The sequence below is a fragment of the Gorilla gorilla genome, chromosome 11 (genome assembly GCF_029281585.2).
Source record: "Gorilla gorilla gorilla isolate KB3781 chromosome 11, NHGRI_mGorGor1-v2.1_pri, whole genome shotgun sequence".
Taxonomy (NCBI): Eukaryota; Metazoa; Chordata; class Mammalia; order Primates; family Hominidae; genus Gorilla; species Gorilla gorilla.
The window spans coordinates 110762679-110775249 of record NC_073235.2 but is presented as its reverse complement, the minus strand read 5'-3'; the positions used below and the strand labels follow the sequence as shown (position 1 = coordinate 110775249).

The window sequence follows — 12571 nt, the reverse complement described above, 5'->3', positions numbered from 1 at the left end:
CAGCTCACACTTACAACTGCCTGCAGGGGTCCCTTCTGACCAGCTGATAGAGTGGGGGAAGGCTGAGCTTGATACACTAATAAATTGGCATGGCATTTGGGTACAAGCCCAAAATAGAATGCTGCTGCAGAATAGCTCACTCAGGAGTCACCCCAAAGACAGCAGTGAGGGAAATCCTCCCAAAAGGCAACCTTGAGGTAGTGCACCTGGCTGCTCACTCGGTGCAGAAAGAAAAGTAGCCCAAGGTCAAGCATATATGAAATTATTGAGCAGTAATGTGTGGCTTGGCTGGCTGGTCCAGGGCCTGGAAGGAGAAAGATTGGAAGATTAGGGACAAGAAGGTCTGGGGTAGAGGAATGTGCAGGGATATAGGGGATTGGGCACAAAGGGTGAAGATAGTTGTATCCCATGTGAAGGCCCAGTGTAGGGCATCCACCATTGAAGAGGCACTAAACAACCAAGTAGAAAAAATGATTTGGTCATTTGATACCAGTCAGCCTCTGCCATCAGCCACCCTACTGCTGGCAGTGAGCTCACTAAGAGAGCGTTCATAGTGGTATGGATGAAGGCTATGCATTAACTTCTACTTATTAAGGCCAATCCAGCTATTTCCACTGTAGAATGTCCAATCTGCCAGCAATAGGGACCAACTCTGAGCCCTTTTGGTCCCATGCCCTGAGAAGACCAATCAGCCACTTAGTGGTAACATTTGAGGCGGAGCAGGAACACCAAACAGCAGGCAGGACTCTGGACAGCCACCAGCAGAAGGAGGGATTTAGGCCCTTAGGAAAATCTGAAAGGGGGAAGAAAGCCACAACTATCTGTTTTTTCTCAGGTCAGAGCCAATTATTGAGGACCTGCAATGTGCCAACCCTCTGCTCTAGGGCTCAGGAATAGACATGAACAAGAAATAATACCCAGCCCCCAGAAGCCTACAAAATTCCAGGCAAGTATCAGTTTTATTCAAGACAAGCCCCCAAACACCAACAATGATGATCACAGAATTTTTTTTTTTTTTGAGACAGGGTCTTGCTCTGTTGCCCAGGCTGGAGTGCAGTGGTGCAATCATGGCTCACTGCAACCTCGACCTCCTGAGCTTAAGCAATCCTCTCACCTCAGCCTCCCAAATAGCTGGGACTACAGGTATGCGCCACCATTCCGGGCTAATTTTTGTATTTGTTGTAGAGACGAGGTCTCACCATGTTACCTAGGCTGGTCTCTAACTCCTGAGCTCAAGCAATCCACCTGCCTCAGCCTCCCAAAGTCCTGGGATTATAGGCCTGCGCCACCTCGCCTGGCTGATCACAGAATTTTGAATTTGAACTAAGCTTTATGGGTTTTAACACATTTTCACAGATTACTTCACTTGATTCCCTCTTCTTTAAGATTCCTTATTATTTAAATTCTGGCTTTTAAAACTAAAACACACACACACACACACAAACACCACCAGCCCCTGAGCAGAATTCATTACTTAGTTTAATGACTTTTGAGAAGTCAATTAAGCAGAGTAAACTATAAAATAAAAGCACAGAGACAGAATTTCTCCCGTCCTTTTGCTCAACTAAAAGTGTACTCTATTCATTTCGATGGCAACAACAGCTTTAGTGAATTAGAACAACCCGAACCTACCAGAAAGAATGAGAGTAAACCATTCAGCCAACCCCAGTGACCGGGGCACGGAGAGCAGCGAGCTTGCAAATCCCCTTACTCACCAAAATGGGCCCTTTTGTGTGATCTCCTGTGGAGGCAGCAGTCAGGGCTGCTATATATACAGTGACGTTCCCGCAGTCCCACACAGCAACCAGAAAACATCTGCTCACTTCCTTCAAAATGGGAAAGGTAAGCCCTGGGTACCGGATGCTCAGCCTTGGCCCTAATGCAGTGGCCTCAGTGGGGGCCAATCACTCCATGCTCCCACATCTTCCATTTTTCAGATCACCTTCTACGAGGACAGGGCCTTCCAGGGCCGCAGCTACGAATGCACCACTGACTGCCCCAACCTACAACCCTATTTCAGCCGCTGCAACTCCATCCGGGTGGAGAGCGGCTGCTGGATGATCTATGAGCGCCCCAACTACCAGGGCCACCAGTACTTCCTGCGGCGTGGGGAGTACCCCGACTACCAGCAATGGATGGGCCTCAGCGACTCCATCCGCTCCTGCTGCCTCATCCCCCCGGTGAGTGTGGCTCTGTCTTTTCCTTCCATCTTTTTGGAAATAAAAGCTATTTCATTATATTCTTTTTTTTTTTTTTTTTTGAGGCGGAGTCTCGCTCTGTCCCCCAGGGTGGAGTGCAGTGGCATGATCTCGGCTCACTGCAACTTCCACCTCCCGGGTTCAAGCAATACTCCTGCCTCAGCCTCCTGAGTAGTTGGGATTACAGGCATGCACCACCATGCCCGGCCAATTTTTGTATTCGTAGTAGAGACGAGGTTGCACCATGTTGCCCAGGCTGATCTCGAACTCCTGGCCTCAAGTGATCCACCCGCTTCGGCCTCCCAAAGTGCTGGGATTACAGGTGTGAACCACCACATCCGGCCTATTTAATCACATTATTCTTAAATCCCAGCTACTCGGGCAGCTGGGGCAGGAGAATTGCTTGCTTGAAGCCGGGAGATGGAGGTTGCAGTGAGCCAAGATCGTGCAACTGCACTCCAGCCTGGCGACAGAGTGAGACTCCATCTCAAAACGACAACAATAACAACAACAACAACAACAACAACAAACTTTTGCTTGCTTTGTCTTACTTTTCTATTTGATTATTCCTCCTGAGAAGATAGGATCCTGTCTTATGATTTCTATTCTAATTTAATGGTCAGTACCTATTAGCTCACTTAGAGGTATAAATTAGAGAAAAGGCCAAATCTGAAACTAAAGTTTGAGATTCCATATTTTCTGGGCAGTGACTGCAGAACTCTTAGAATTGTGGTGTGTGGGAGGCATGGGATACAGTGTCATAAAAACAGAAGTTAATGAAGGTGATACTTGCTGCTGAGGGAAATAAATAAGTTGAGAGCAGGAGGCTAGAAAGGAAGCTTAAAAGTCAGATAGGTTGAAATTTGAACTGAAGGCTGGGTGCGGTGGCTCACGCCTGTAATCCCAGCACTTTGGGAGGCCGAGGTCAGGAGGTCAGGAGTTCAAGACCACCCTGGCCAATATGGTGAAACCCCCTCTCTACTAAAAATACAAAAATTAGCTGGGCTTGGTGGCACGCGCCTATAGTCTCAGCTACTTGGGAGGCTGAGGCAGGAGAATCGCTTGAACCTGGGAAGGGTAGGTTGCAATGAGCTGAGATCATGCCACTGCACTCCAGTCTGGGCGACAGAACAAGATTCCGTCTCAAAAAAAAAAAAAAAGAAAAGAAATTTGAACTGAAAATTAGCCAGATGTGGTGGTGCATGCCTGTAGTCCCAGCTACTCGGGAGGCTGAGGTGGGAGGGTCACTTGAGCCCAGAAGGTTGAGGGGGCTGTGACCCATGATCATGCCATTGCACTCCAGCCTAGGTGACAGAGGGAGACCCTGTCTCAAGAAACAAATACATATATGTGTGTGTGTGTGCACACGCATATAATAGTGAACCCCAAATATCTGAGACAGGTCTCAGTCAATTTAGAAAGTTTATTTTGCCAAGGCTGGGCACAGTGGCTCATGCCTGTAATCCCAGCACTTTTGGGAGGCCAAAGCAGGCAGATCACCTGAGGTCCGGAGTTTGAGACCAGCCTGACCAACATGGAGAAACCTCTACTAAAAATACAAAATTAGCTGGGCGTGGTGGCGCGTGCCTGTAATCCCAGCTACTTGGGAGGCTGAGGCAGGAGAATTGCTTGAACTTGGGTGGCAGAGGTTGTGGTGAGCCGAGATCACGCCATTGCACTCCAGCCTGGGCAACAAGAGTGAAACTCCATCTCAAAAAAAAAAAAAAAAAAACCAGAAAGAAGGTTTATTTTGCCAAGGTTGAGGACACACCCATGACACAGCCTCAGAAAGTCCTGAGACATGTGCCCAAAGTGGTCAGGGGTATAGTTTGCTTTTATACATTTTAGGGAGACATGAGACATCAATCAATATGTATAAGTTGTAAATTGGTTCAGTCTGGTAAGACAGGAAGTAGGGGCTTCCTGGTTAGACATGGATAAGAAACAGAGCTGGGCGCGTGGCTCACCCCTGTGATCCCAGCACTTTGGGAGGCTGAGGTGGGTGGATCATCTGAACTCCTGACGGAGTTTAAGACCAGCCTGGCCAACATAGTCAAAGCCCGTCTCTACTAAAAATACAAAATATTAGCTAATCGTGGTGGTGGGCGCCTGTAATCCCGCTACCCGGGAGGCTCAGGCAGGAGAATCACTTGAACCCAGAAGGTGGAGGTTGCAGTGAGCTGAGATTGCGCCATTGTACTACAGCCTGGACAACAACAGCGAAACTCTGTCTCAAAAAAAAAAAAAAAAACAGTAGATAAGAGACAAAAGGTTCTTTGAGCCCTTGATCAGCTTTCCACTGAATACACAATTTAGTCTGGCTCGATGACTCTGCATCTTTACATAAACAATAGGGGAGACGAAGCAATCAGTGATGCATTTGTCTCAGGTGAGCCTCAGAGGGATGACTTTGAATAGAATGGGAGGCAGGTTTGCCCTAAGCAGTTCCTGGCTTGACTTTTCCCTTTAGCTTAGTGATTTTGAGGTCCCAAGATTTATTTTCCTTTCACTGTATATACATAATATGACATTCAGCTTTCCAATGACTCTCAGTTTTCTCCTTTGAGAAAGGCTTTCTCAAATAACAGGCACTAAAGTGATGTGATATTTTATTGTAAGCAAATCTTAATTCCCAAAGCCCTAGCTCTGCCCATGAATCATTAGACTCAGCGGTGGGTGACTGGGGAGTGCGACAGCTCTTTAACTTTGCAACAGGTTGTTCTAGAAGCAAACTTGGCCTGGGAGAACTTCTGGGCAGGTGTGGCCAGGGAGGTGTAGGGACTGGAGCTTTAATTTCCATCTGTTTTTGTTTGTTTACTCTTGCTTTTTCTGTCTGCCACTCCAGCACTCCGGCGCTTACAGAATGAAGATCTACGACAGAGATGAATTGAGGGGACAAATGTCAGAGCTCACAGACGACTGTCTCTCTGTTCAGGACCGCTTCCACCTCACTGAAATTCACTCCCTCAATGTGCTGGAGGGCAGCTGGATCCTCTATGAGATGCCCAACTACAGGGGGAGGCAGTATCTGCTGAGGCCGGGGGAGTACAGGAGGTTTCTTGATTGGGGAGCTCCAAATGCCAAAGTTGGCTCTCTTAGACGAGTCATGGATTTGTACTGAAGTATTTACATTCTCCACTTTTCTCCTTTAAAATCTAATAAAATATTTAGCTTGTGTTTCTGGCACTAGTAGAGCCCTGTCTTTCTTTCAATCCATTAAGCATTTATAAGTGATAATGGCACTCAGCCAAACATAATAACATGTTTTCATGATGGGAAGCGATCTTTTATAAGGGGAATAATGCAGAGATATTATTTCCAGCACTCTTGTAATGACTAAAACATGTAGGCTCAAATAAAAGCTCAGTTCACTTGGACTCAGGCCATTTGTAGTTAGTCTCACAAGGCTAGATTTGCAGCTACTGCGGTGAATTGGTACTTTTTGAAACACCTCCAAGTTATCCCTCCAGGTTATCCCTATTGTCTTCCCTAATAGTCCAGGCCTTAGCTGATGAGGAAAGTTGTTCTCAGCCTCTAGACTCCTACCTCAGCTCCATAAACAAACAAATAAATGAACTGGTCCACTCTTACCTATTGCACTCCTATCCTCCTAACAGTCACCATCCCTTTCCTCTCACTTCCACTGCCAATATCTCATTCCACTATGAGATTTCCAGTCCAAATAGAATTCACTGTGTTTTCGCTATATGTGCTTTGTGGAATAATTTCAGGACATTTACAAAAACCACATGCGCACGGGAAGCTCAGCCTCACGTCATTTCAGTAGAGAGTAAAATATTATGATTACACATAATAATACTAAGTGGCCGGGCGTGGTGGCTCACGCCTGTAATCCCAACTCTGTAAACCTGCGTCTCCAGGGCTCAAGCGATCCTCCCACCTCAGCCTCCCAAATAGCTGGGATTACAGAAGCACACCACCATGCTCAGCTAATTTTTTTTATTTCTAGTAGAGACAGGGTCTTGCCATGTTGCCCAGGCTGGTCCCAAACTCCTGAGCTCAAGCGATCCTCTTGTCTGGGCCTCCCAAAGTGCCAGAATTACAGGTGTGAGCCACCACACCCAGTCATAAACTCGGTCATTTGTTTTGATTTTGGGTTTTTGTTTTTTTGTTTTTTTTTTTTTTAGATGGAGTCTCACTCTGTCACCCAGGCGGGAGTTCAGTGGTGCAATCTCAGCTCACTGCAACCTCTGCCTCCCAGTTCAAGCAGTTCTCCTGCTTCAGCCTCCCAAGTAGCCAGAACTACAGGCGTGTGCCACCACGCCTGGCTAATGTTTGTATTTTTAGTAGAGACAGAGTTTCACCATGTTGGCCAGGCTGGTCTCAAACCCCTGACCTCAGGTGATCCACCCACCTCAGCCTCCCAAAGTGCTGGGATTACAGGAGTGAGCCACCGCGCCTGGCCTACACTGGGTCATTTTTGAGAGTGAAAGTATATACTATTAATAATTACACTGGGACAAGAGACATGAACCAGGACTGTTCTAGGCAAACTTGGATGCAAGTTTAGCCTACTGTGTGTGTGTGCTAAATATTACTACAAAAGTGTCAAAAAGGTTTAAAATGTTAAAAAGTTTATGTTACAAAGTTACAGTATGCTAATGTTAGTTTATTATTGAAGAAAGAAAGCATTTTAAAAAAATGTAGACTGAGTTTAGCCTACTGTATGTATATGTATATTAGCCTACTGTATGTGTGTATATATAGAGAGAATACAAATACATATAAAGATTTATTTCCTGAAAAATAGTCAGAATCTAGGATTATTTAGTGTTAACTCTTCCTAAATCTTGGGTCTTTAACCTTTAAACTCGCAACAATAGTGATGGCTTCCTGGAGCTATTAATCAGGGTCCTCTGTCTGTCAACAATAATATGTCAAACATAATTCAGAAAACCAAAAGCTTCTTAACGTGCTGAATTTTACACTATTTTCCTAGAAGACATAAAATCACATATTTTGGCTGGGTGCAGTGGCTCACGCCTGTAATCCCAACATTTTGGAAGGCCAAGACAGGCGGATCACTTGAGGCCAGGAGTCTGAGACCAGCCTGACCAACATGCCGAAACCCCGTCTCTACTAAATTTAAACACAAAAATTAGCTGCACGTGGTGACACATGCCTGTAATCCCAGCTACTACAGAAGCTGAAGCACGAGAATCGCTTGAACCTGGGAGGCGGAGGTTGCAGTGAGGTGAGATCACGTCACTGCACTCCAGCCTGGGCAACAGAGAGAGACTCTATCTCTAAAAATAAAAGTAAATCACCGTCTTTAGGCATGAAAATTATTCTAAAACATCTGAACTGAAAGGGATTAGAGTCCCCGAATCTCTTTGATCAAGTCATTATTCTTAGAAATTTTTTGCTCCTATCCCTGGGATACAGGCAAAGAAAAAGATGTCCTGTCCTCCTCCTAAATCCAACATAAAGAGAAAGTCAATACTCAGGTGGTCCGCCTGCCTCGGCCTCCCAAAGTGCTGGGATTATAGGTGTGAGCCACCGTGCCCAGCTTGCTATACTATACTTTTTATCATCACTTTAGAGTATTCTCCTTCTACTTATACTTTAAAAAAAAAAAAAGTTAACTGTAAACAGCTTCAGGCAGAGCCTTCAGGAGGTACTACAGAAGAAAGCATCATTATCATAGGTGACAGTTCCGTGTGTGTTTTTGCCCGTGAAGATCTTCCAGTGGTACAACATGTGGAAGTGGTAGACAGTGATATTGATGATCCTGACCCCGTGTAGGCCTAAACTAATGTGTGTGTTTGTGTCTTAGTTTTTCACAAAATTTTAAAAAGTAAAAGAATAGGCCAGGCGTGGTGGCTGACGCCTGTAATCCCAACACGTTGGGAGGCCGAGGCAGGCAGATCACTTGAGCCCAGCAGTGTAAGGTTCTTGTATCGGTTCCAAGCCCAACAGCGCGTCCACAGACAACACGAGAAGGTGTGGAGCAATAAGCTGTTTTAAGGAGCGCCTGGGTGCACCCGGGTGCAGGAAGGCCGAGGCTTAAAATGGCGTCAGCACCAAGTGAGGACGGGGCAAAGGTTTTATAGTCTCCTGTAAACAGGAAGTGTCCTAGTCTGACGTAACTGCTACGTTGTACCCGGATGGCCTCTTTCTCGATCTTCAGGGGTACGTGTCTTCCAGCCGGCTCTCTTCCTGCTTCTCCTATCTTGCTGGCGCACACTGCTGACACAAGTGGCCTTGCGCCTTGGGACTGGGCCTGAGAAGGGAGGGGTTACTCATCCCCTTAAGCTTTCAGACCCTGGGGAGAATCATACAAGGAGTTTGAGACCACCCTGGGCAACATAGCAAAATGCCATCTCTATTAAAAAAAAAAAAGAAAAAAGTTTATATAGTAAGGATAAAAAGAAAATGTTTTTGTACAGCTATACAATGTTTGTGTTTTAAGCTAAATATTACCACAAAAGTGTCAAAAAGGCTTAAAATGTTAAAAAGTTTATAAAGTTACAAAGTTACAGTATGCTAATGTTAGTTTATTATTGAAGAAAGAAAAGCATTTTTAAAAAATGTTGTGTACCCTAAGTGCACAGTGTGTATAAAGTCTACAGTGGTGTACAGTAATGTCCTAGGCCTTCACGTTCATTCACCCTCCTCACTGACTCACCCAGAGCAACTTCCAGTCCTGCAAGCTCCATTCATGGTAAGTGTCCTATACAGGTGTACAATCTTTTTTTTTTTTTTTGAGACAGAGTATCACTCTGTCACCCAGGCTGGAGTGCAGTGGTGTGATCTCGGCTAACCGCAAGCTCTGCCTCCTGGGTTCATGCCATTCTCCTGCCTCAGCCTCCCAAGTAGCTGGGACTACAGGCACCCACCACCACGCCCAGCTAATTTTTTTTGTATTTTTAGTAGAGACGGGGTTTCACCGTGTTAGCCAGAATGGTCTCTATCTCCTGACCTCGTGATCCGCCCGCCTTGGCCTCCCAAAGTGCTGAGATTACAGGCGTGAGCCACTGTGCCTGGCCAGGTGTACAGTTTTTTATCATTTATACCATATTTCTTGTTGGGAACAGGCCCCCCCAAATCTGGCCATAAACTGGCCCCAAAACTAGCCATAAACAAAATCTCTGCAGCACTGTGACATGTTCATGAGGGCCATAACGCCCACGCTGGAAGGTTGTGGGTTTAATGGAATGAGGACAAGGAACACCTGGCCCACCCAGGGCAGAAAACCGCTTAAAGGCGTTCTTAAACCATGAACAATAGCATGAGTGACATGTGCCTTAAGGGCATGTTCCTGCTGCAGGTAACTAGCCAGACCCACCCCTTTATTTCGGCCCATCCCTTCGTTTCCCATAAGGGATACTTTTAGTTAATCGAGTATCTGTAGAAACAATGCTAATGACTGGCTTGCTGTTAATAAATACATGGGTAATCTCTGTTTGGGGCTCTCAGCTCTGAAGGCTGTGAGGCCCCTGACTTCCCACTTTACACCTCTATATTTCTGTGTGTGTGTCTTTAATTCCTCTAGCGCCACTGGGTTAGGCTGTCCCCGATCGAGCTGGTCTCGCATTTCTACTGTACCTTTTCTATGTTTAGATTTGTTTAGATACACAAATACTAGTGTGGTAGGCTGATCCATCTAGGTTTGTGTTAGTACACTCTATAATGTTCACACAACAATGAAATTTCTCAGAATGTATCCCATTGATAAGAGATGCATGGGGGAAGAGGAGGCTAGAGAATGTAGGCATGGGCCGGGCGTAGTGGCTTACTCCTGTAATCCCAGCAATTTGGGAGCCCGAGGCGGGAGGATTGCTTCAGCCCAGGAGCTCGAGACCAGCCTGGGCAACATAGTGAGACCTCATCTCTACAAAAAATAAACAAAATTAGCCGGGCATGGTAGCAGGCACCTGTGGTCCCAAATTCTCGGGAAGCTGAAGTGGGAGAATCCCCTGAGCCAGAGAGATAGAGGCTGCAGTGATCCAAGATCACGCCACTGTGCTCCAGCCTGGGCAACAGAGCGAGACCTTATCTCAAAAAAATAAAAATAAAAAGAGCTAGAGAATGGAGGTGCAAGTGAGTAGCGGTGGTGCAGGCGAGCTTGCAGCCCAAGACCCTGCCTCTGCCCTCAGCAAGGCCCCTGGCAGGGCCAACGACTGCAAGCTGCAAGGTGAGGGCCCAGGTCATAAGGAATGGGCACATCTGGATGTGAGAGTGGGGTTGAAAAATATAGGCCAGTAAAGCTGAATGAAAATGACAAGAATGAATACACTGTGGGCAGGCTGGAGATCTTTGCAAGAGAAGGGAATATGCCTCACATCATCTTTGCTGGCCCCCTGGGAACTGACAAAGTTATAAGCATCCTGGGCCCAGCACTGAAGGATGCCATGCTGGAACTCAGTGCTTCAAATGGCAAGGGCATTGACGTTGCGAGGAATAAAATCAAAATGTTTGCTTGACAAAAAGTCATCCTTCCCAAAGGTCAACATAAGATCATCTTCCTGGATGAAGCAGACAGCATAACTGATGGAGTCCAGCAAGCCTTCAGGGGAACCATTGAAATCTGCTCTAAAACGACTCACTGTGTTCTTGCTTTTAATGCTTCAGATAAGATCACCGGAAGGCCCATGTGACAGCAGCATAGATGAAGGATCAGAGAGAGGCCAAATTGGGGTTTGGACATCATGAAGAAGCTGTTGTAGTAGTCTAAGGAGAAGATAAAGGAGAGTTTTAGAATTCTACATTTGTCTGACTGGTGGTTCTTAGCTCCAGCTGCAGGTCAGCATCTCCAGTGGAGCTTTAAAGAAACTGTGAGTGTCCTGTTCCTACCCCCAGCCAGACCGAATTGTCATGTGCCCAGAAGGGCCCAACGCCCAGCACACATTGTGATTCCAGAGTCTTCCTGGGCCTGAATTGACTCATCTGAGGGCTTGTGGCACATGGATGTCTGCCTTGGAGGATCATTTCTCCATCTGAAAGCCCTGGCCAGCCAAGGCCATGCTGGGGCAGTGCTGGCTGAGGCCTCTGTCTGATTTGCACTTCAGCTGGGTGATTTGGGGAAGGATCTTAAAAAGCTGGAGTTCACTCTAGATTAGATGTTAGCAGAAAGCAGGGTTAATTTTGTGATTAGTTATCTCAAGAAATCTTACCCGTAGGGAGGGGAGACTAGAACACAGATAAACCTGTAATCCATAAAGAAGTAGCAGTTAATCATTTTGGCTGAGAGAGTGAGGGCTTGGGATTTTGAGAGTGGAGCATTGACTTTGTTTTTGTCTGCCCTTAGACAAAGTTAAGAGGTGGCTTTATTTTATCTCATTTCATCATGGTCTCGGAGTAGCCTTGTCTGAAGTTGTTATTCTGTGAGACTGTTTATGTCTAATAGGGGAGTAACATGTCCTCACTGTGAGTGCCAGGCCAGCATCTGAATGTCAGAGCCTGCTCTTTTTTCTCACTTTTTTTCTCATTAATCAGACTATAGTCCATAGAGATAACTCCCTCTGAGTGGTTATGTAATTTGCCATGGAGCTAATCAGTGGGCCTTCTGAGTGTAGGCGGCCTGAGTCCAAAGCTCACACTCTTGCCCGTGAAGCTTTATAGCCTCCCTCATGCTTGGAAAACGAAAAGCAATTTATAAAGCAATACTTTATACTTTGGTTAATACTTTGACATTTAGCCTTGTTTTACTGCATTTCTCTGAAGCACCTGCTGCCAAAGAGGAGTCGCACCACCAGCATGGCTGGGCTGTGTGGATTATGCAGCTGCATCCTCGTAATCAAAGCACTAATAGGGTGATGCCAGCCTCTGAGGGAAACCTCACTGCCTTCCCGTCTCTGTTCAGAGGCCACTGGATCCCAGTGCATAGTCCTCCGCTACACAAAGCTGACCGATGCCCAGACCAGTGTGAGGCTGATGAATGCTAGAGAGAAGGGTATAGTTCCGTACACTGACTTTGGCCTAGAAGCCATCATCTTCATGGCCCAGGGAGACATGAGACAGGCCCTGAACAACTTGCAGTCCATCTTCCCAGGATCTGGCTTCAGTTACAGCGAGAAGTGTGTTCAGGGTCTGCGACGAGCCCCACCCCCTGCTCATGAAGGAGATGATCCAGCACTGTGTGAATGCCCATGTCAAGGAAACCTACAAGATTCCCGCTCACCTATGGCATCTGGGCTACTCACCAGAAGATGTCATTGGCAACATCTTCCAAGTGTGTAAAACTTTCCAAATGGCAGAATAACTGATAAAGTGGAGTTTGTCAAGGAAATTGGATACACTGGTATGAAAGCAGCGGAGGAGTGAACTCCCTTCTGCAGACAATGGGGTTCCTGGCCAGGCTACATCAGAAGACAATGGCCCCAGTGGCCATAGAGCAGAGGCTTTATTGA

At 46.3% G+C, this 12571-nt stretch overlaps 1 protein-coding gene and 1 pseudogene across 1 annotated transcript; both read left to right on the top strand.

Annotated features, from left to right (window-relative positions):
• Positions 1 to 1640: 1640 nt before the first annotated feature.
• On the top strand, positions 1641 to 5375 carry CRYGB (crystallin gamma B). Its single transcript, XM_063695377.1, has 3 exons — positions 1641 to 1853; positions 1938 to 2180; positions 5044 to 5375. Exons 1-3 carry the CDS (start codon positions 1641 to 1643, stop codon positions 5317 to 5319), a joined length of 732 nt encoding a protein of 243 aa, XP_063551447.1. The 3' UTR covers positions 5320 to 5375.
• Positions 5376 to 10250: 4875 nt separating this feature from the next.
• LOC101123706 (replication factor C subunit 2-like) lies at positions 10251 to 12571 on the top strand (annotated as a pseudogene).

Bases quoted from the DNA above. Each gene is read 5' to 3' on its own strand.
- CRYGB (XM_063695377.1), top strand. From the start codon at position 1,641: ATGAGAGTAAACCATTCAGCCAACCCCAGTGACCGGGGCACGGAGAGC. The intron at 1,854-1,937 runs GTACCGGATGCT...TCCATTTTTCAG, and splicing joins ATGGGAAAGGTAAGCCCTGG to ATCACCTTCTACGAGGACAG. The intron at 2,181-5,043 runs GTGAGTGTGGCT...CTGCCACTCCAG, and splicing joins CCTGCTGCCTCATCCCCCCG to CACTCCGGCGCTTACAGAAT.